Raw genomic sequence first — 25,535 nt, 5'->3', positions numbered from 1 at the left:
GTCATTAGTGTGAGGAACCACAATCACATCACAATTCACACAAATCTTACAATTAACCCTATGTCAAGGCCACGCCACATCTGACATAAGTGATACGTGTTAATTGCCTCACTCATCCCACACCATGCCAAGGGCACGCCCTCCCTGTAGCATCACTTACCTAGAGGCCGTCTCATCCCTGGTCATTAGTGTGAGGAACCACAATCATATCACATCAACATCTCATTTCATGTCAACATACTCACATCATGTTATCAATTCAATATTAAAACAGTAGATATAATGTATATATTTGTACGAAGGCAGCACACCACATTCCATGTTTAGATCATCAATTTTACCAAATAATGTAATAATAATATTTATAAGTTAATTTGACACCAAATAGAATCATCAATTTAGTAGAATCTTAACTCAAATAATAAAACCCCCAATTTTTCCAAAACCTAACTCACAGGCACTTTTCTACAATTTCGTTCTCTCTTCCAGATCATCATTCTTACAAATTAAATATATATTTCTAATCCTCAACACATACAGAATCTAATGGGATCATCAATTCCTCAAACATAAATAATCCAATGTTTCCAAAACCTAACTTACAGACACTTTTCTATAATTTCGTTCTCCCCCAAATCATCATTCTTACAAATTAAACATATATTTCTAATCCTCAATACATGTAAAATCTAATGGGATCATCAAGTCCTCAAACAGAAATAATTATAAAATTACTCATAATCTTATGGGACTCTTCCTCTACCTAATTCCCTCATGTAACTCTGCATACAAATAATCCCCTTTTCCCCCCATACCTCGATAAGTAGTAGCTGAAACTAAAACAGAGATCTCCTTGGTCTCCTCCTTTGTGTGCCCCTCGGTCTTTAGAGAGTGTAGAAGGAAAAAAAGAGAATGTAGAAGAAAGAAGTCAGAATTGAAAGAAGTCAGAACTAAAAAGTGTGATTTTTGGGAGTGCCAGAGTGCTCTATTTATAGGCATCAAGAGTGGTCGGAACGACCTGTTTCAAATCCGGAATGGCCCGTTCTAGACTCTGATGGCATGTGTAAAATTTCACATCCAAAACGGCCCGTTCTAAACCAGAACGGCCCGTTCTCAAACCAGAACGGCCCGTTCTGGGGTTGCACCTAACCCATAACGGCCATAATTGGAACGACCCGTTCCTAATTAAGGTTACAAGCCTTTTTGGTAATTTGGAACGCCCTGTTCCAATTTGGGAACGCTTCGTTCCCAACTAATATTTGTAGGCACTTTTAGTATTTTGGAACGGCCCGTTCTAATCTGGGAACAGCCCGTTCTGGTCTACTATATCACCCTCATTTTAGTAGTTTGGAACGGCCCGTTCCAATTTAGGAATGACCTGTTCTGGGCTACTAAATCACCCTTATTGGGCTTTGGATCCTCGTACAATCTGTGAAAATTGGGCTGTTACATAGGAATACACACCAGATAGCTAAACACAAGCAAGACATGTATATGTACAACAATATCACATTTCATTCATCAAAGACATAAAAATCACTTTAGTATATATAACATTAAAATGCACATGTAATGGACACGGACTACATACTATCATGTATGTGGCGCCAGTAACACATATCACATGATGTATTGTCACTAGCAATACACGAGAGTAGTTTAGGAGTACATGCCGGGTCACACCCTCTGCGCACTCTCATTAGAAGGACATACTACCAGGGTCTCGTCGGGATAGCTAAGCCACGTAAGATACATCCCATGCACACAATGGGCGAGACTGGGACTTCCAAACCGAGCTATCCCCAAGGACTAATCCCCAAGCTTTTACACAAGGGGGCCTTCCATGGCGGTGTATTCCATATCGTACCCATAAAAATATTTATGCAAATGATGCATGCCAATCAAGACTCTATGCATTCTCATATCACATTATCACATGACATTATCATCTCTCATTGTCTTATAACATTATCACATATCCTCATATCTCATGTCTCATATTCACATTTCACATTATCTTATCATATTCACATAGTTTCCACAGAGCACTTTAATTCATATCAAAACTTGTCTATTTGCGAAATTAAACACATATTCGTACATCTCATCCAACAAGGAACACAATAGAACAATCAAAGAGTAAACTAGAAAACATTCATATTTTGTCTGTTTCTCATAGGGTTCTTTCAGGAACCTACAAAGCACTCTAATTTATACAATAAACATTTAACACAATGCAATTTACTCATATAATTGTCTCTTCAAATAATCTCCTCTTACAATCACCAATGCATTCCCTTAGGGTTTCCCATAGGAACCCATAGGAATACCAAAGTCTGCAATTATAATCCAAACACTAACACTACTCATACATATACATACTAATTACATCAATTAGAACATTCAGGGAGAAACATGGATGAAACAGATACAATTTGGAAAAACCCCTCATACATGAGCACACAACAAACATAGGATTGGGGATCAATCCCACTACCCAACATACATTCCCACACCCAGAGTGAGGTTTCTCACTCCCCCCTTACCTGGATAAGCAAAAGATGAAGCTCGAGCAGAATCTGGTTGATCTCCTTCTTTTGGTTCTCCTTAGTCTCAGAGAGTGTGTCTAGAAGCAATGTCAGAGTCTGCTATTTATAAATGTTAGGAGTGGCCAGAACGGTCCGTTTTGAATCCGGAACGACCCGTTCTGGAGTCATTCGTCGTGTGTAAAATTCACATCTAGAACGGCCCGTTCTGGGGTTGCGTTTTAACACATAACAGTCATGTTTAGAACGACCCGTTCTTAAACCAGAATGACCCGTTCCCAACTAGGGTTATAGGCCTTTTTAGTAGTTTGGAACGACCCGTTCTAGTTTGGGAACGGCCCGTTCTAAGCTACCAAAAATAGGTCTTTTTAGTAGTTTGGAATGGCCTGCTCTGGATTACTAAATCACTCTTATTGAACTTTAAGCCTTCGTATAATTTATGAAAATCGGGATGTTACAATACATATACCTTGAAAGATTTTATAAGCTTTATTAATGATTAGGGAAAAAGAGACAATTCATGCCTTTCTTTATTTTAAAAATAATAAAAAATATATAAATACAAATATAATCAATGGTTTCTTATAAGAGTGTGGAGAAAAAAAAAGGCGAGATATTATTGATAAGATACCGAAATTTACACATAGTTAAAAAGATAAAATAGTTTAAATATTGTGTAAAAATAAATAAATCTTCTTTATTTATAATAATACAGATATATTGTTGAAAGGGTGAACTTATGGTCTTCGTGTGTTTTTTTTTTACATCATTACTCATTATTTTTCAATTTTATGCAAAAAAAAAAAATGAATTGTTTTGAACATAGCATGTAATAGGCCACATTGGCCATGGTTTTTAACTCATCCTATAGTACAATATTTGCATGTTTGGAAAAGATTTTAAAACATGGACCTATAATTCTGTCTAAATAGTAAAATACGTAGAAATAAGAAATATTGCTTCAATTGAACATGAAATTAAAAACCATGTTTTTATGTACTCTACATCTGTCGCCGTTGATATATTTATAAGTAAATTTCCAATCCCAAACATAAACTTGACATACGTTTGATATATGAAAAGATTTTAATCATTATGAGAAAATAGTTTCTTGGAAATAATTTTTTGCATAAGCTTCACACAAAATGATTATGATAAAAAAGGTGAGAAATTAACTTTGTTTAAGTAAAAATAGAATTTTAATGCGACAATAATATTATATTACTTTTATTTACTTATTTAATGCATTAAAAATTCTCTATTCTCGGATGACATTAAAAACATTCCTATAAATATTTATAATTAACCAAATAAATTTTCATAGTTTATAAGAATATTTTTAGAATTTATAATTATCGGTCATGAAAAAATTTGACATATAAATTCAATTTCTATATAAATCTCTTTAATTGTTGGAAATTTTGTGCAAATGGTATAACATTGTACAAGATATATCTGCAAGTAATTAGAATCTTTTGGAATATCTTGAGAATCTAAAGTGATTTAAACTCATTTAATCATTTTGGATCAATTTTTTTTAGTGTATATGTCAAACTCAACCCAACTCAAATTTATTTATGTTTTGGATTGGATGATAAGTTTTAATTTTCAAATTCAATCTAATTGTGCTCATTACATATTATTAAACTTATTATATATATATATATATATATATATATATATATATATATATATAAAAGAAGAGATTTGTTTACTCTAAGAGTAAGTATACCTAGACTTATTCCGTTCAATAACTCATGCTTTATATTAAATCTTAATGATCCAACCATTGATTTAAAGTTCTTAATGTATAGATCAAATTTGCAAATTTAAAAAAAAATTTGAAAACTATTTGATACTTTGTTTCATTAATTCAAATCAATGTATAAAATGATTTTATGATTATTTATCAATTTGAATTAATGAAACGAATAGTATCAAATAGTTTTCAAATTTTTTAAAAATTTGTAGACTTGATCTATGCATTAAGAACTTTAAATTCAATGGTTGGATTGTTGAAATTTGATGTAGAACATAAGTTATTGAGCGAAGTAAATTTACATGGACTTACTCCTAGAGTAAACAAATATCTCTTCTTATATATATATATAAATATGATTTTATAAATATCCGTCAATTTGAATTAATGAAACGAAATATCAAATGATTTTTAATTTTTTTAAAAATTTGCAAAATTGATCTATGCATTAAGAACTTTAAATTCAACGGTTGAATCGTTGAAATTTGATATAGAACATGAGTAATTGAATAGAGTAAGTGTAGATAGACTTACTCCTAGAGTAAACGGATCCATCTTCTCTCTCTTTATATATATATATATATATATATATTATATATATTATATATATTATATATATATATATATATATATATATATATATAATTACATATTTGAACGACACACAAATATAGAAAAAAAAAAAAAGAAGACATAATTCATTTTTTTTAAATTATAGTATTGGATAACATTTAATTTGGAGAATTTATTTTGTTGTTTAGTTGAGATTGTTCTTTTTAATAGATTCAACATGCACATACATGACCAATCTTGTGGGGAAGGCACTTTTTGATGGGTCTTAGCAAGTCAATCATACATATATATTGGTTCAAATTGTATGTATACACTGTATATTGTTTAACGTGTATGGTAGAAATATATTATATAGATACAAATAGAGTTTTTATATATAAAGATTAGCTAACATTTAGAAAGAAAAAAATTCTAATCTTTAAAAATATGAACATAATTTTAAATGCTCAGACTCAATTGACACAATTCAATCTAACTTTATGTTTAACTTAAATTTGACAAATAAAAAATTGCATAAACTCAACCTATACAATTTTTATCAAGTTAGGTGATGAAATCCGGCCCAAAAGGACACAGCATATTATGTGTTTGTTATTTCATCATCTTCAGACAGTTTTTTTTTTTTTTTGACTCTGTTATTATTGATAAAAATAATGCTAGCAAAATAAGTAAGAAAATAATGCTTCATCCTTAACTAATCGACTTAAAACTAGTGCAACAACTATCTAGTCATTGTTAACACAAATATGGCAAAACAAGAAATAAACAATGCTAGAAAAAAAGAAAAAACAAAACAAAACAAGTATCAAATAAAAATAATAAACAGCTAAGGAAGGAATTTTGATTCATATATAATCATTATGCTTTTCTTTTTCTGGAAAGAAAATCGAATCATTAAAAACTGAAAGAAAATAAAAATCATTTATCAATGTGTTACATTAGAGTGATCTCTCTCTTACTGGCAGGTAAATTTTAAATTTTCATAATTAACCCAAAAACATATAAATGCAAAAGGAAATATATCTAAATCCAACGTTTATGATTTCGAGAATGGTGGGCACCTCCGAACCATCGATCCCAACCAGCATCCACCGAACCTATAGTACTGCAAATTAAAATTTTACATATGTCATCAATTCATAAGTTAATTAAAAATATAAATACTATAATATATGCTTTCTTTATTATTTTACATTAAAAAACACACACAACGCAACATTGGATCCTTAAATGTAATATCAAGAGAATTTCTTACAAAGGAAGGAGAGGATCTGGAATGGATTCAACGCTTGAAATTACACTGCAAGAGCACAATGAAAGGATATGATGAACAATAGTTAAAATAAATTAACACTATTGTTTGTGGTATTTACATATTAATCATAACCATATATATATAAGAAGAAGAAGAAAAATATGTATAATTGTGTTATTTTGGGTTTGCTTACTCCTTGCAAACGGTGGAGGATTCACCTATTGTTTCAAGTTTTTCCAATTCTTCCTGCATCATTATCAAATTCTTCTTCTAAGTTAAGATATACTATGAAGGAACAAAATTCATGCAAATTAGATTAAACAAAATAAAATGGATGACCAAAAAAAAGAGAGATATGAGATTAGGGTTGACCTCCAAAATGGTAATTTGGTTATTGAGGTGGTTTATGGCAGCTTGCAACCTATGTTTCCCAATGAAGCCACTAGGGAGAGACCCAGTTCCAGTTTGTGGACCCTTTTCTCTGAAGTCCTCAGATTCTCTCTCATTTTCTTCTGCTGATAATTCTGAAGATTGTTGGTGTTGTTGTGCATCCATGGCCATGTACTCCAAAGAGAGATAGAGAACTAAAGAACCAAAATCACAAAGGGGTATTGGAATTGGAAGGGAGAAAAAGGTATAGGGTCAAAAAAGGAGGGAGGAACATGACTTGAAAGTGGGGTGGACCAAAGGATTAAATATCCAAATGATAGACACAAGAGGGGACCATGTGGGGTGGGTGTGGGGGTTTCATTATAGGTCATATGTGATTTGTGGAATTAGGTGTATTTTAAGTGCTGTGTGAAAAAGTAGTCATGTTAATATTGGATTGGTGGGTCCAAACCTAAATGGAGAAAATAGGTTGTGCAGAAATTAATGACTACAATATGTTACAATTAATGCATAATATGTTTGTTTACAGTTTATATCTTCTTTATAATAAAGTGAATAACCTCGTTATAAGTTTTTCATGTAATAATTTTTATTTTTTATGTTATTTGTGTGCAATAATCTTTTTTTCATAATATTATTTTTTACGAGACTTTTCACACAAAAAAAATATTAATTATAGCGAATTGAAACTGTAATGATATATTTAAATATTAATTATATTAAATAATTATTATTAATTATACTAATTATTATTCATTAACGGCTTTATAAAAAATATTTCATATATAAGAAATTGCAATAGAAATTCATGTAATATTTTTATGTAATATAAATAAAAAAATTATACTAAAGTTTCTTTCACAAAATTCACGTAAAGAATATATCACGTATATGAAGTTATAATAAAAATATGAGTAAAATATAATGTCATGTTCTTTCTTAACTAATATATTTATGATATATGTGATTAAAAATATAATTTTATGTTGTTTTTCTTATTTTAATTTATGTGGGGTAAAAGTTAGAGTCGAGATAACTCTAAATTTAAATTATAATAGATATAGCATAAATATGTGTAAGTTAGTCCAAGGAAGATTGAGGTATATAAGGCAGATTCTAAGGAATGAACCTCATAAGTTCATAACTCTAGAATATTATAGAGAAGTTAGACAATGGTGTTTTGGAGTCAACATGTTCGATTAGATTCCTTCAAAAGATCTCACTTCTTTTCTTGATTGTTAGTTGATGTGGTAAACGTTGAGATTCAAGTTGAAAAGTCAATAATTGAAGTTCAAAGTTTTTGTATGATGAGGATTCAAGATGTTTCGTTCTTCGTTGTTCTTCCTTTTTTTCCTCATTTTTGGAAATTTCGAGGTAAGAGAAGCTTTTAGCTAGATTATTGTTATATATTGAATGTGTTGATTGTTGCCTAAATTCATCCCTTTGTGGCTGTGCTGATTGAATCAAGAGGTGGAAAATCTTTATTTCTTAGGTTTGTGGTTGATTTGCATATCTTGAAGGAAAATTGATGGTCCCAGATTATATGGTTGTTGCATGTGGTTTATCTTGGTGATTTTAACTTGTTTTATATGTATATATGTCAATTTTTGGATTTCATGTTGATTTGGTTTGAATTGTTTGTTGAATTGGTTGAGCGAAATTGGATTTTATGGGTGTAGAAATGCCTTCACGCCAGGCTCAACCTCATGGCACTAGGTGTGATGCAAGTCATAGATTCTCTGCCTTAATGGTGTTGGATGTAGGATGAGTAGTGTTGAGCGTGAGTCAATTAAGGGTTCTCTAACTTGGTTGCGTTGGGTGTGGGATAAGAGGCACCATACATGATTATATTAGAGGCTCTTTGACTTGGTGACATCGGATGCATGATGAGTGGTGTCAAGCGTGAGCAAGTTAGAGACTTTTTGCCTTAATGATGTCAAGTGCAAGATGAGTAGCACCAAGCATGGGTAAGGTAGAGACTCATTGTCTCGTTGACCCTGGGTGTGGAAGGATTAATGCCTATTGTGAGTAATTCAAAGGCTCCCTATCACATTAACGTCAGACATGGGTTGATTATGTTGGGCGTGAGTGTGCTAAAATGAGTATGGGTAATATGTTGTTGTGTGTTGTGTTGTGTTGTGAATGCATGAGAAATATGTTTTTGTCTAGTATTGTGTTGTGAGATGCATGAGACATGTTGTAGTGTTGAATTATGTTGATAAGATGCATGATACATGATGTTAAGTTGTGTTGTGAACTTAGGACTAGTAGAGATATGTTGTTTTAAATGTTGAAAAACCGTTTTTGAGTGTTGTTGTCTCTTGAGATGAAGTGTTAAGTTTTCTCTAAGTCCTTAGTTGATATGATATAAGGATAGGTCAAGTCATACTATTAATGTTGTGACCTATTGAGTAAGGTATGAAGTTTAGGGATAAACCTTAACTAATTTCTAGAAAGGTGTGTAATATCACAAGTATAATTAGTAGACTAACCCTTATGTGACTTGATTAATACATGTTAATGTCGTGACGAACCTATACCCAAGGTATACTATACCCAATGACGGGTATTGGACTTTCCTAGTAGAAGAAATTTGAGAAATCACCTTATGTTGTAGATTGATATCCAACTTTATCATTGATCTAGGAAGCCAAAAAGATAGAGTTGTTATATTTGCTTTGGTAGAGTCAAACCACTTAGCCTATTAACCTATGTTGTAAAAGATCTCTTAATTGAAATATAAAACATTGCATAGAGTAGATTTGTTGTTAGTATACTATGTTGATAAACTGTTTAGCTAAATTATTTTGTTGATACGTTGATGAGTTATATGATGTGTTGTATGACATGTTACCAAGTTGCTATGTGAAATAGTTGAATTGTTGTATGTTGTTAAATTGTTGAATGTTTAGTTTATAAGTTGTTTAACTACGTTGATTTGTTGTGAAATTGATAAATTGATTTGTGTTGTTAAGTTGAGCATATGATTGTCTACTAGAGTAGTTGATGTTGATGATGTTTATATAATTGACTATTTGCTTTTATATTATGTTGATTTCTTTCGCATACAATCTTACCTTTACTTTTTTATATTGTTGGATTGCAATAATCATATCTTTACAGGAGTAAGCCAGGATTAGGTTTGGAGTGCTTGTTGTAAATTTTCCAAGCAAGAGATGGCATGTTCTTTAGTTGCTCTAACGCAATGTGTTTATAGTTATTGCTTGACTGATAACCTAAGACTTTTATGCTTTGTAGTTTGATATTTGTATATGTATATGTAAAAGATTTGGTTGTAAGCTGCTAAGAGAATTTTATGTTTTCAATCGTCTCTTCCCTACATATACATTGTTGCATGAATACTCATGAACTGCTCACATGATAATCTCAAGTTAGATTATATTTATATTTTTCATTGCTTAGTTGTTGAATTGTAGAAAATGTAGCGACCTATTCTGTCATTATATAAGAAAACTAATTATAAGAAATTGAAATTGTAACAATATAATAAACATTAATTTTATTAATTATGGACAATTTTAATGTAAATATAAATATACAAAAAATAACAATTTTTTATGTATTTTTTTTCAAACAACTTCTAAAGCATTATTTTTTGAGTTAATCACCTATACACTGCCAGTTTAAAGTTTTTTACACTGGCATTCAATCAGAGTCGTTAATAGTGCTTTTTTTTATTATTTTAATTTAATTAAATGAGCAGATGAAGACACTATTAACAGCTCTGATTGACTACCAGTGTAAAATTTTTTTACAGTAACAGTGTATATGTGATTAACTCTTATTTTTTCTTGAGATTTCTGGAAAAAAAAATAATTAGAGGCGATTGAAACTGTAACAGCATAAAAAAAATAAAACATTAATTATATTAATTAATAATTATGAGAAATTTAAAATAAATGAAATAAATAAACAAAATTAAAAGGAAACAACTTCTGAAGTATTATTTCTCTAAATAAACAATTTCTGAATTATTTTTCTTTTGAAATTTTCCTAAAAAAAGAGCATTAATTATAGGAAACTAAAAATATAATGAAATAATAAAATATTAATTATATTAATATGGAGAAAAATTAATAGTTGTTGAATAGTGTCAATAAAAGTTCATCATTTTTTTTAAATAGTGAAAGTCTTAAAGAATGTAGAGAAAACAAAAATATAAAACAAATTGTGTTTTCATACTAGTTCGTCTTAATCACTGAGACTACATCTAATTCTTGATCAAGTTTCACTATTTTTTATAAAGATACAAGTATTAATCCACTTTTGACTCAATATAAGTGTTCTTTGATTTGTCTCTTCAAACAAACTACTCAAGTATTCTTTTAACAAGAAAGTCTCTCTAGGCAATATATATTAAGTATTCTTTAAACAACAGTCTCTCAAAACTTTAATATAAAGTATTCTTTAAACAAACATCTCATAGTTAACACACAAGGCTAAAATAGGGGAAAGATAAAAATTGATTCGTTTTTCTCAATGATTTTATACAAAAAGAAAGAATGAATAAATGGTTGAAGTTGTTTTCTTCCTAAGTTCTTCCAACTTCTTTATATAAGTGCATGAAGAAGATAATTGTTGTAAATCTTTGAGCTTCCTTCATGGACTTTTTTCATCTTCCTCCCTCATAAAGTAAGATGTTTGTTAGTGTATTAAATGAGTGCATTAAATACATTTTTATCAAATTATTACTTATTTAATCAAGGAAATTACTTACCACCTTTTTAATACAAAACAAGATGAATTGTCACGTCTAATAGTAAGAAATGACATTTTAGATAACTTTGCACACTTGGAGATATCTAATTATCCTTTCTCTAAAGAAAAGTGAATTTTTCATTCTTTTATGAAGTCCAAGTACCAAAAAAACTTTTATTTCTTTTATCTGTTGAGAAATAACACAGAAACAAGTGATATGGTCATTATACATAATAAATGTTATATTTAATGCATCCGTTTTAGACACACAAAGTGTTCTGTTTGAGAGAATCCTAAAAAGATATATAATCACATAAAATCGTGTTATGTCATCATTTTATTTATATGATCTTAAAAATCTTTCTTTATTAAAATCATTTAAATTTATTATCACTGAAATATATATTGATGAGGAATCTAAGACTATAGTTTGATTTAACAATTAATTATTGACTAATTATTTCTATAATTAACCCAAAATTGTCCATAATCAATTGTGACGAAGTTGTCGTAACTTAGATTTAAAATCTTGGTACAAGTTAACGTATAATTAATATATTATTTATTTATATGAAAATCGAATTGTTTCTATTATAGACAGTTAATTTAATAATTTGAATCACTAAAATCTTTCTGTAGTTAAAAATAAAAATAAAAATACGAAGATTTAAATTGGATCTGCATCGTTATTGCTGTAATATTTTTTTACCATAAAAATTAATAGTTAGACTTGCAATAACTTGTTTTTATAGAAATAAACAGTCTGAATTCCACACCACACATACTTAAAAAAGATTAAAATATATTTTAGGTCCTTTAATGTGAAGTTATAATTAATTTTAATTCTTATATTAATATTCTAAAAGTAATGATTTTAGTCCTCATTTTTTTATAATTAATAAATTCCGTCTATCACTTTAATATCTTAAGTTTCTTAAAGAAATATAAAAAATAAAATTATTATTTAAAAAACATAAAGAAGGAAGCAATTGAGTAAAAATTAAAGAACCTAAAACATATTTTATAATATAATTTTGTTTAGAATTGTGAGATTGGGATAGTGGACAGCACTGCATTGGCATTGCGGCGACAACCCACAAAGACACGCCATGTGAAGAGAGGAAAACGTGACACAACGCCATTTCTTTTGTCAACTCACTTATCAAATTGCTTAATTTACTAAATTTTCTTCCATAACATGTCCCAATCATCCAATCAAAATGCCTCACTATAATGTGTAACATTTTGCTAATAATCTTATTATTTAAATACATAGGTAAATAGATAGTTTGATATTTGATTTCAAATTTGTAGAATGTAAGTGAGTATTGATCATCTACAAATTAATTTGAAATGATCTAAATTGATTCGGTAAGTTTAGGTGAGATTTTTTTAGTGTTTAGCTTAGATTCAATTCGACCCGGTAAAACTCGACACTATATGAATAGGATAATAGGTTTTGTAATTTTTTATTCGTGATCTAACATGACTTTATTATTATTATTATTATAAGTTAGTGTTTAATAATAATAATATTTAGGTTGCTCAATACAATAATAAATTTTGTATTTTTAGGTTAATAACATTGTAACAATATAATATATTTATTTTAAATTTTATTTAGTATTAATGTTAGTCATTTGAGTTGATTTGATAACAATGCATATCAAATAATCAACAAATTTATTTTGAAATGTAATTTATATCATTATTTACTTTATGAGTTGATAACATTACATTTGTAATAAGATATTGAATGATTACGTCTATTATAAATATTTAAATTTTTCTAAAAAAAATACATAAATTTAATTATGTTTGACTTGATTGACTTAACCCAATCTAACCTGTCTGTGATCAAGTTGAGTTGGATTGGATTTCAAAAAAATAAAATGTCTAAACTCAACTTAATTAGTTTGATCAAGTCAAATAATAGATTTATCTAAATTTGACTTAATTCGATTTGTTTACACCATTTCTAATTTTTGTATAAAAAAATATTTATTAAAAAAGATAAAATCTTTAAATGAATATCAGTATTTTAAAGAATTAATCTTTAATTTTCAACTAGAAAAAATCCGGTTAAAAAAATGTCTCACTTCTCATGCTTGAGTTGACAAATTACAATAATTCCAAGAGTTGAAAAATGAGACTCGATTATTTTATTATTAATAAAAATATAAAACGGGGAGCACCTCCAAATCTAATATTGGTCAAGTGTTAATAAGGAGGATTGTTCATCAAAAAATATTTTAATAGCGTTAGAAAGAGATGAATTCACGTTCATAGAGAAGATGAGACCTACCTAACTCATCAAGAAAAATTTAACTAGTGCATATCTTAAATCGTTGAAAAGGGTTCTTTACTATTTTAATAATATTGTGTGATGAAATGTAGTGAAAAAAAGTCTATTAAAAATATATAAATAAAGAGTTTAGAGTTTAAAAGATAATAAAAAAATGATTTAGAAGTAATTATATAAATTACTCCAAAATTTATATACATCAAAAGGAGCTATCTCTTTATTAATCGTATATATATTGAAATTGATTGGATTTTATATATATGATTAAATTAGCGGCAATTTTGTTTAAAAGTGATTTTTTTGTATTATAGATACTAAATTATCTCATGCTTTATTGTTTAACATGTTAGTAATCTATCATTTTCACACACACTCACAAGTCTCCTCTCATAAATGTGTATAAGCTTAAATTTTTTTTGGCAAATTTTCTCATTCTATTTAATGTCTCTGCGCGTGACCTCTTACTTTCATAATAAAAGCTCATATATAACTTGGTAGATTACCTCATCAAACACAAACTTAGCTACCCCATTACTAATATTTAATTTATGGTAAAATCGAAGTTCTAAGGCTTATGAAAAGATTTATAGTACCTATGAATGATTAGGGGACCAAGACCATTGGCCTCCCTGCTAGCCCATTCCTTTTTATATCCTTGAATTTAACTTCTAGTGATACAAAGTGACATCAATTTGTTTCTCCGAAGAAACTTGCATTTTTTTTATCTTAATTTTAGTAATAAAAAAATGGTAGCAACTCAATCATAAAAGGGAACCATGGACTAAAATGAGTGTACAACTCAACTATGATTTCCTAGTAGTTGGAGGAGGATTTGGAATAGATGAACATAAATTTGATCTTTATTGTTGTTTCTATAATCTTTGCTATGGATGATTTTTTTTTAATTATGATTCTATCAACAAAATCAATTGAGTCAATCAATTAAATCATTGCAAGAAAGTTTTTACCACTTTAATCTCTAATTCTATTGAAATATGGTGCAATGTATATTAAATCAAAGAGCTGGTACAAATATTTATAGTAGCAATACTGCATAACAAAACAGTAACAAAAAGATAAATAAAAATTATTTCATCTAACAAAATTTCATATTTTATCTCTAGCTACTTTATCATCTATCTATTTAATTTGTTACAAACTTTATCTACAACTATTTTATCATTTATCTCTTCAATTTGTTATAATTTGAGTTTTGAAACTCGTCTATCCTCTAATACTCCTCTTTAAGTTGGAGTGTGGGGATTATGAATACCCAATTTGATTGTAAGTTCTTGGGATTGCTTTACTAGTAATGCCTCCGTGAATATGTTAACTTGTTGCTTCTTAGTATGGATGTAACTAGTAGAAACTATATCATTCTATAGGTGTGTGTGCAACGAAAGATCTACATATTGAATTGTGGGGGCAGTTACTCCCACTAACTTATTATTTTTTTTAATAATATATAATATTATATTATCTCCATTTAAAATCTAAAAACAAAAGAAAAAAATTTAAAAATTGAAAAAGTTACAAAATTAAAACTGAATTTGAATCTTATTGCATTTATCTTTATGTGAAAAGGAAGATTTAAAAAAAATATATTTTAATATATCATAAAAATTAACAACAAAATACATGTTTCAGAAGAAAAAAAAGTTGTTATGCATTTAGATTATAAATCAAGACAAAAAATTTAAATTAATAATGTATGTATTTTAAGTATAAAAAAAATTGTTATTAACCTCTCTTTGGATATTTTATATCTTTTTTCTATTTTATTTTTACTTTTTTCAATTCTATTCATATTTTGAGGTTCCCCTCTACCTCTAACATATTTTAAAGTGTAGAAGAGTGAAATTGAAAAAATAAAAATAAAAACAAACTTCTTCCTCCATCTCTACTCCTTCATGTTTCAATAGCTAAACTATACATTTAAAGTGATCTTTGAAGTTAGTGTATTTAAAGTTATTGTTTTTATATTACTTTATTTGAATTTTTTTTTTAATTTTCAATGAGAAATTCAGTATTTTAGTTTTTATTTACTCATTCTATTTTTATGATTAGAAGAAACATTGTATGTTATGAATATTACTTTAATTAAAATTATATTGCTTTTAGTTGCAGCAATGGAAAGGTATTTTAAAAGAAAACATCTTTAGAGCAACCATCTTCTCCTCAAATACATGTTGAAAAAGAAGTCAAATTGGGTCCATCAACCAAAAAAATATTTTTAGAATGTGATTTGGAAAGGCTTCCTGGTAATCCTTGTCTAAGGCCAAAAATTTCAGATTATCATCCAAGTGATAGAGATGAAGTTAGAAGATATTATTTGTAAAAGGGTCCTTGTCAATCAAAAGAGATAAATTTTCCAGAAAGACAATTTGGAGATACCATTCTTAAATATTTAATCCGGATTGGTTTAAAATATAGAAGTTGGTTAGAAATAGTCAAAAGAAGGATGTAACATATTGCTTATATTGTTATCTTATCAGATCACATGTTGGGGAACATAAAGGTAGTGGTGATGTATTCATAACAGAAGGTTTTACAAATTGGAAAAAAAAAAGTGAGAGATTTCAAGTTCATGTTGGAGGTCCAAATAGTTTTCATAATCAAGCTTAGAGGAATTGTCAATCTTTGATGAAACAAAAGCAACATATTGAAGTTACAATGTGTAAGTAGTCTAATCAAACTAAAAAGGAATATCGAATTCATTTGACTGCAATAATTGATTGCATTCGATTCTTATTATGCCAATGATTAGCTTTCCGTGGTAATGATGAGTCAATGTCATCAAGTAATAAGGGAAATTATCTTGAACTTTTAGATTTTCTTGTTGACCATAATGAGGTTATTCATAAAGTGGTAAAAAATGCTCGTGGAAATCTTAAGTTGATAGCTCCTACAATACAAAAATACACTATTACATGTGTTGCTAGTGAAACTACTAAAGCTATATTTGACGATCTAGGAGATAATTTGTTTGCTATTTTGATTGATGAATCTCGAGATATCTCAATGAACGAGCAAATGATTATGGTTTTACATTATGTTAATAAAAAGGGACAAGTTATAGAGTGTTTTCTTGGTCTTGTTCATGTTTTTAATACTAATGCTTTATCATTAAAAATAGCTTTGGATTCATTGTTTTCAAAATATGGATTAAGTTTATCAAGTTTGCATGGACAAGGATATGATGGAGCAAGTAATATGCAAGGTGAATTTAATGGTCTCAAGAGCTTGATATTAAAAGAGAATTGTTCCGTATTTTATATTCATTTTTTTTCCCATCAACTTCAATTAGCTCTTGTTACACTGGCAAAAAAACATGTTGGAGTTGCATTATTTTTTAACTTGGTTACTAATATTTCTAATGTTGTTGGAGCATCATGTAAGCGTCGGATATTCTTCGAGAAAGTCAAATTGTAAAGGTGAAAGAAGCATTGCAAAAAGGAGAAATATCTAGTGGACATGGCTTGAATCAAGAAACTACAATCAGGAGGGCAAGAGATACTAGATGGAGCTCACATTATGATACATTACTTAGTCTACTTTCCTTGTTCCCTTCCATGATTGATATGCTTGAAATAGTTGAGGAAGATGGCATAAGTTTGGTAGAAAAAGGTGAAGCATGTGCTTTATTAAATTCTATGCAAACTTTTGAATTTGTTTTCACCTTGTACTTGATAAAAAATATTTTAGGGATTACTCATGATTTATCTCAAGCATTGCAAAGAAGTGATCAAGATATTGTAAATGCTATGAAATTAGTTTCAGTGTCCAAACAAAAATTACAAGCAATGACAGATGATGGTTGGTCTTCTTTGCTCAATAATGTTTCATCATTTTGTGAAAAACATAACATTGTGATTCTAAATATGAATGAAACTTTTCAAACACAAGGAAGGTCAAGGCGTAGGGTAGAGCAAGTTTCTAATCTACATCATTTTCAAGTTGAATTATTTTTTCAAGTGATTGATCAACAACTTCAAGAGTTAAACAACCGTTTCACAGAACCAAATACTGAGTTGCTTCTTTGTGTAGCATGTTTAAATCCAAAAGATTCATTTTCTGCATTTGACAAAGAGAAGTTGATTCGTTTTGCTCAATTTTATTCTTTTGAATTTTCTCTAATTGAACTTTTGGCATTAGATAACCAACTTGAAAATTATTTCACAAATGTATGTTTTTGACAGTGTTTTTTCAAAATTAGAAGGGATTGGTGATCTTTTGATGAATCTTGTGGAGATAAGAAAACATGTTGTATATCCATTGGTGTATTTGCTTTTAGAGCTAGCCTTGATGCTACTAGTGGCAACTTTATCAGTTGAAAGAGCTTTGTCTGCTATGAATATCATCAAGAATCGGATGCGAAATCGTATGGGAGACGAATGATTTAATGATTGTTTAGTTACTTATATAAAGAGAGAGGTTTTTGATAGTATTGAAAATAAGCAAATCATTCAATATTTTCAAACTATGAAAACTCGTAGAGAACAATTATGATATGTATTTATCTTTATAGAAATTTTATTTTATATTTGACAAATTTATGTATTTAAATATTTCCCCCACTACCTAAAATTTCTGGATTCGTCATTGTGTGTGCAGATAAAATGACAATCCACTTTGATATGCTTTGTCCGCTCGTGATAAACTAGATTAGCTACAAGATGGGTTTCCGCTTGATTATCACAATGCAAAACAGTAGGTGAATAATAATGAATCTATAAATTAGATAATAAGTTATGCAACCAAATAATTTTGCTAACAGCTTGTCCCATGGCTTTATATTCTCCCTTGCTTGATGACTTTGACACAGTAGAGTGTTTCTTTGTTTTCTAAGATATTGGAGTTGATCCCAACTTCATTAAGTATCCTAAAGTTGATATTCGAGTTAATGGACATGATCCCCATTTTGAATTGCCATAGTTCACTAATTGAAGGTCATTCTCCTTGGGTAAAATAATGCCTTGTCCGAGTGAAAATTTCAAATACATTAACACATGCATAGCAGTATCCAATGAGCTTGGTGTGGAGACTGCATGGATTGACTTAATATGTGAACAAGTTAAGAGATCTTTGGTGAGTAATGGTCAAGTAAATTAAATGACCAATAAGCCTTTGATAGCGAGGAGGGTTTGAAAAGGCAGGTCTTGTGTCTAAATCCAATTTTTGGTTTTGCTCCATTAGGAAGGGAAATGGTTTGCAATCGAGTATTTTACATTCACTTAAGATATCTATAGTGTACTTGCGTTGGCAAATGAATAACCCACCTGTTCCTTATGCTAGCTCAAGACCTAGGAAAAATTTGAAAGGCCTAAGGTCTTTCATGTGAAAACATCTTATATATTGTTTGAAATTGTTGCATGTGAGGCTGTCATTTCCTTCAACTACAAGATCATCAATGTATATCAACACAATCATGAAGACACCTCCCATGGAGTAAATAAATAGACTATGATCTGCATGAGATTCTTAAAAGCCATAATCTATAAGTGATTATGAAAACTTGGAGTACCAATTCCATGAAAATTGTTTTAGCCTGTATAGTGATTTTTTTAAATGGCACACCATTCCTTTTCCTAGGATCTCATATCCATATAGAACTTGCATGTAGATTTCTTCTTCTAGTTCACCTATAGGAAGGCATTGTTCACTTTCAATTGGTGGAGCTCCCACCCTTTTGCCATTACCATTGTAAGGAAACAACAAAAGGTAGTCATCTTTGCTACAAATGCAAAAGTTTCATTGAAATCTTCTCCTACCACCTATGTGAACCTCTATGCTATTAGGTGTGTTTTGTATTTTTCAACTTCTCCCAAATGCTTATACTTCACTTTGTAAATCTATCTACATCCTATAATCTTCTTCTTGATTGGAGGCAATGTTATCTCTCAAGTTCCATTGTCTTCCAAGGCCTTGAGTTCTATTGCCATAGCTTTTTGCCATTCGTAACTTTTAGTTGCTTCTTGGTAACATTTTGGCTCTTGAATGTTGTTGATTATTATGAGATAGGCTTAATGCTTGTGGGAGAAACAACCATCATTGATAAAATTAGTAGGGGTGTTCATGGATCAGTTTTTTGAAAAATCCAAACCGAACCGAACCAATCTGTTTATAAAAGTGGATCGATTAACTGATCCATTTTTTTATAAAGTGTATCGATTTGATTTTTTTAAAATATGGATCGGTTCTTTTGAAATTAGATCGGATTGGTGCAGTGTGATTATCCATTTTTTACTCATACATGGATCGATTTTTTAAAAAAATCAAATCAAACCGAATCAACCCACTTTGTAAAAATGGATCGGATAATTGAACTGATTTTATAAAGTGGATTGGTTCAGATTTTTTTCAATATGGATCGAATTGGTTATGGATCAATTTGGATTTTTTGCACACCCCTAAAAATTAGTGACAAGATAAACCTTACTTGAGGAGTGTGATTGTTTCGGCTTCATGCTTATGGGTTTATGTGTTGCGTGACAAAAAAATATTTCAAATATGAAGGTGGTTGTCTAGTGTGCGGCAAAAGGATTGCAATTTTGCTTTCTTGATGAGTCTCCCTCTCATTCTACACCTCAAGTTATACCATACTTGAATCCTCTTTTCTTTAACTTTCAACATTGACATCATTTTTCTCCTCTTCATGATCCCCTTCCTCTTGTAGTTTAGAAACATCACGGAAGTTGTGAGTAGGTACTTCTTTGGTTATGTTTCCTTGATGCATAACATATGGCAATGTATGCTCATAGAATACCACATCATGTGAAGTATAAATTTCATGAGTTTTAGGATTATAAACTCTCCAAGCTTTTTGCCCTTGTGGGTAACGCACAAAGATGCACCTTTTTGCTCTTAGGCCAAATTTATCTCTTTGTTTCGATTTTTTTCCAACCAAATGCAAACACTAAAAAACTTTAAGGTGATCATAAGTTGGTGATCTCCCAAAAAGCATTTCAAATGGTGTGACTCCTTTATTGGCCACGATAGGAGTCCTATTTATAATGTGGGTTGCTACAAGTATGCACTCACTCCCAAATTGGATGGTCAGGTTTTCTTGGAACCTTAGGGCCTTTGCAATATTTAAAATATACCTATGCTTTCGTTCCATGCACACATTTTATTGTGGTGTGGTTACACATGATGTTTCTTCCAATATTCCTTTTTGCTTGAAAAATGCTTGCACTTTCAAATTGATGAATTCAGTTCCATTATCAATGCAAATCTTCTTGATTTTGGCACCAAATTGTGTTTCTATTATTTTGTAGAAGTTCATGAAGATATCGAAAGTTTGAGTCTTGTGTTTAATTAGATATACCTAAATTTCACGACTATGATCATCAACCAAAGTTAGAAAATAATGGGAACCATCATTTGAGGGAGCATCATATCTCCCACATAAAACATAATGTATTAAATTAAAAGGTCCATCAACTTTATTAATATTATGAGGAAATGAAAGTATGCATTGCTATGACCTATGACATATATCATAATAGTTTATTTTATTGAAATCAAAACTATAATTAATCAAGATAGCAAGTTGTTGAAGAGACTTGATTAAGGGATGCCCCATTCTGTTGTGCCAAAGGACCGTGTTGTTTTTGTGACTAGTTGCATAAACAACTCCTTGTCTTATCCCTTTGTACACATAAACCCCATTTTGTAAGTTACCCGATCCAATCATCCAACTTTTGGCTAGGTCCTATATCACACAAGAATTAGATTGATAAAAGTGACCACACGCTTTAAATCTCGTGTCAATTTGTGTATGGAAATTATATTGTAGTTAAGATCAAGAATAATTAATACATTGATCATTTTAACATTTTTATCGAGGCTTAGACTTCCAACTCTCTCTACAAGTATAACATCTTCAGTTGGCACTATGATGTTAAAAGGTTTATTAAGTGTTTGTATATCTTCTAAAATTGAGGAAAGGGGAGTTATATGATAAGATGCGCCACTATCCAAGATCCATCGGATCTCTTTATTACCAGCCATGGTTGACAATCCAGTATTTTTTAGTCGTATTCCATGTAAAGCGTGGCCTATATTATCCATCTCCACATCTTTTTTGCCTCTTTGATCTTCATCAACTTGAATTACAACATCATTTCCTCCCAATTTGTTGTTTTCGTGTTGTGTCCTACATGTGTCCCAATTAGAAAGATAGTTGACTATTTCAAAGCATTTTGCATTGATGTGTCCAATCTTCCCACAGTGATCACACTTGGGCCTTGGCCTGTCTCTTCTTTGTCTGTTTCTAAAATTTGAATAAAAGGCAACTCCTTGTTCCATCTCATTGTTTCCTTTCTCTCTCACAACTGTGAAACATGCCTCTCCCTTCAAGACATGATTAAAGGCACACTTGAGTGATGGTAATGGCTTTAAGTTCATAATAGAGGTTTCTACATGCCTATACTATTTTTTGTCTAAGCTTCCTAAGTTCATCAAATAGACTATTGAATTGAGTGTAAAGTTTTGTTACACTCAAGTCATCTCCTTTTGGATCCTAGGTGCATTTGTTTAAGCAAAACGTTCTTCAAGATCAAGCCAAATATCCTTGTGGTTGTTGCATGTGAGATACTACCATGAACCTTTAGATCAATTGCATTTATGATCCCAGCCATAACCATCGAATCTACCTTCTCCCAATATTGATAATCTACAATTTGCCTTGTTCCATCAATGAAACCCAGTCATTTTTGCATGAAGTGCTATCTTCATCAAATGCGACCACATTCAATAATTTTTTTCATTGAGAATCGCCACGACTAAGGGTGTTCTTGGATTATCTGATGAATTAAGATAATATGGCAAAATTTTGTTATCGTCATAGGTATACATCTTGGTCTTCGTATTGGTTTTCTCAAGATCTTTTAACTTTGATACCATATTGAAATATGATGCAATGTATATTTAATTAAAGAGCTTATACAAATATTTATAACAACAATACTGCATAACAAACCATCAATAGAAAGATAAACAAAAATCATCTTATTTAACAAAATATCATATCTCATTTCTAACTACATTATCATTTATCTATTTAATTTGTTACAACCTTTATCTACAATTACTTTATCATTTATCTCTTTAACATGTTATAATTTGAGTTTTGAAAATCATTTGTTCTCTAATAAATTCAATTTTAAACATATTTATTTATTGTAAACTTACTTGTAAATAAATACTACTAAGAAAAAAACATTTCAACTTTGCAACAACAAAGTTTATATTGTGATGAGATGTATCTTTGACAAATATCTTAAGCTAATTTCAAGTTTTTTTTATTAGTTAAAAAGTTTGTTTCACCATAATATATATTAGTAGTATTTGCTAAATAATCATTTTAATAGGTTGTAATATTTTGTGATAAATTACTTCAATAAGATAAATTACTTCAACAAGATATTATATTTTATCCTTTTAACTTCTTATCTTTTTCTCTTATATATTTTTATCTTTTTTTTTACATAGAGTAGGAATTTATACTTCCTTTATGGATAATAGGAATTTTTAAATTTAATTCATGCTATTTTATTTTCATATATTTTATATTATATTATTTATTTTAAACATGATTACACTGTTTATGCTATTTATTTTATTATTTTAGCATTATACTTCAAAATATTGATAATTGATTAATATGACAATAGAAATGGTATTTAAAAACACATAATATTATTATCAAACTAACCAACATATATAATAAAAGTATGACTTTAACTCAATTGTAAATTATTTTTTATTTTATTTTAAACTCAGTCGAAGTGTTTTTAGATATAATAACATAAGATTAAAGTATAATACACAATATGAAAAAAAATTGAAACTAAAAAGTGTAATTAAAGTATTTTCACTAAAAATATAATTATAAGAGTTCAAAATTAGTTAAAAAAAACATATGAATATTTTTTATAAGCAAACAAATTAATAATTATCCAAAAATATATTTGTATGTAGGGGTGAAACTAGCTTAATTTTTATGAGGGGGTCAAGTTACATGTAAATATATTTTTTAAAATTAATAAATTTAAACTAGCTAATTGATAATAAAAATTAAAATATAAATTAAACAGAAAAAAAGTTATAAAAAAAAAGTAATTTATGAACAGAAAAAAGTTATAAAAGAAAAAAGTTTAACTAGTAGCCATTGCAAGTCTGGAACTAAGACTCTAAGAGTAACACAAAGAAGCAACAAAACAATTCATCAAAATGAATAAATGGGTCTCTCAAGTATAGAATTATGGAACTGCTAAACTGCAAAACTGGCGAATTGCAAAATTGGTGAATTGTTGAACTGTGAAACTGGTGAACTACCGATTTGTGACTAATTGATTGTCAAGTCATGGACAATGGACTCGTGGTGGCCTGGAAACTGTAATTATAATTTTAATATGTCTGGAAACTTGTTTTCGTAATTATAATTCTATCAACATCTTTTTAATTATTTCATTTTTATTTTAATTAACTTAAAATATAAGAAAATAAAATTATATATATATATATATATATATATATATATATAATTTATTCACATTTTTATGGGGTAGTCATGGCCCCTGCATTATACCACAAGCATCCGCCCCTGTTTGTATGTATAAATGTTTTTTATAAAAAAAAATATTATATAAACATATTTATTTATTTTATCTAACATTCATCAACTATAAATGGTTTTACTAAATATTTATTATTCAATAAGTTAGCTTAACAATATTCAAATAATAAATTTCACGGTTAACTTTTTCGATTTTTAACTACTTACATATCAAATATAGTCAAATTCACTGGAATCAAAATATATTAAGAAAGTGCTTAATTATGTTTATTTTTTATTCTATAAAATAATTTTTAAACTAAAATTAGGTTAGGAGAGATTTCGCTCCTCATTCCTTTTAAAATTTGAACCAAATAAGAAAAAATTTAAACAAACTTCTCCTTTCATCTTCATTTACCTTCAAACAAACACTATGTTAGAGAGTAGAAGAGACAAAATATGACTTTTAGACAGTGTTTTAAAACCCGGACCGACCCGGCCGGTCGGACCGGTTGGACCGGGAACCGGTGGTTCAGCCGGTCCGAATCTGAAGTTGGATCGGTTATGCAGTCGACCCGTTTCAAACCGGATTGAACCGGTCAATTTTCTGGTTCAACCGGTGAACCGGTGGGTCAAACCGGTTCAACCACTTTTTTTTCTTTTTTTTTTTAAATTTTTTAAGGGACCATAAATCACAAAAATAATAATGAAAATTGAATCTCTTAATGAAAAAGCAAGGAGTCTTATTAAATATAACAATGACTACTTGTTCTAATATATTTGTTTGCAATATATACAACTTAAATAACTTTTATAGTATATTATTAATTTTAAATTATATATTTAATAATGCAATATCTATGTAAATATTACATATATTATTTTGTGATATTAATTGCAAGTATATTATATATGTACATATTATTTATATTTTTAATTTGTATTAATATATCGTTTAACATGTAATTTTTTTATGTATTTTTTTACAAAATAAAAATAAAAATAATTTTAAATAAGATAGAAAAATTGAAATTTAAAATAAGATATGAATTTATTAAAATTTATAAGTATAAAATATATTTAATATGAATATTTTTTTAATAAAAATAAATAAAAATCGAGTCATGCGGTTCAACTAGTGACCCACCGGTTCAACCTTTGACCCACTGACCCAGTACCTTAACCGGTTCGATGACCGGTCCGGTTTTTAAAACTATGCTTTTAGAATGTAAGAAAACTATGAATAATAGAAAATAAATGTAAAAAAACTAAAATAATTTTAAAGCGTATCAACATTGGCTAGCACAAGTGGTAGTAGTTTGTATCTCTTAACCATAATTCCCCACAGAGATTAAGCATTGTTTCTGGCAGTGAATACTTTGTACTTAAATCATGGTTACAAAAAAAAAACTTAAAAATGTTCTAAT

At 29.1% G+C, this 25,535-nt stretch overlaps 2 protein-coding genes across 2 annotated transcripts; one reads left to right on the top strand and one right to left on the bottom strand.

Annotated features, from left to right (window-relative positions):
• Positions 1 to 5,697: 5,697 nt before the first annotated feature.
• On the bottom strand, positions 5,698 to 6,816 carry LOC109795442 (guanine nucleotide-binding protein subunit gamma 2). Its single transcript, XM_020354947.3, has 4 exons — positions 6,506 to 6,816; positions 6,327 to 6,379; positions 6,134 to 6,178; positions 5,698 to 5,983 (listed from the first exon to the last, which is right to left on the bottom strand). Exons 1-4 carry the CDS (start codon positions 6,692 to 6,694, stop codon positions 5,902 to 5,904), a joined length of 369 nt encoding a protein of 122 aa, XP_020210536.1. The 5' UTR covers positions 6,695 to 6,816; the 3' UTR covers positions 5,698 to 5,901.
• A 9,521-nt stretch (positions 6,817 to 16,337) lies between these two features.
• On the top strand, positions 16,338 to 17,945 carry LOC145952046 (uncharacterized). Its single transcript, XM_083064266.1, has 3 exons — positions 16,338 to 16,767; positions 16,947 to 17,640; positions 17,747 to 17,945. The coding sequence occupies exons 1-3, from the start codon at positions 16,338 to 16,340 to the stop codon at positions 17,943 to 17,945; spliced, it is 1,323 nt and encodes a 440-aa protein (XP_082920392.1).
• Positions 17,946 to 25,535: the final 7,590 nt, after the last annotated feature.

The sequence above is a fragment of the Cajanus cajan genome, chromosome 9, assembly GCF_000230855.2.
Source record: "Cajanus cajan strain Asha chromosome 9, NIPB_CcT2T_4, whole genome shotgun sequence".
NCBI classification, from domain to species: domain Eukaryota; kingdom Viridiplantae; phylum Streptophyta; class Magnoliopsida; order Fabales; family Fabaceae; genus Cajanus; species Cajanus cajan.
This window is presented reverse-complemented; position numbering and strand designations above follow the sequence as displayed.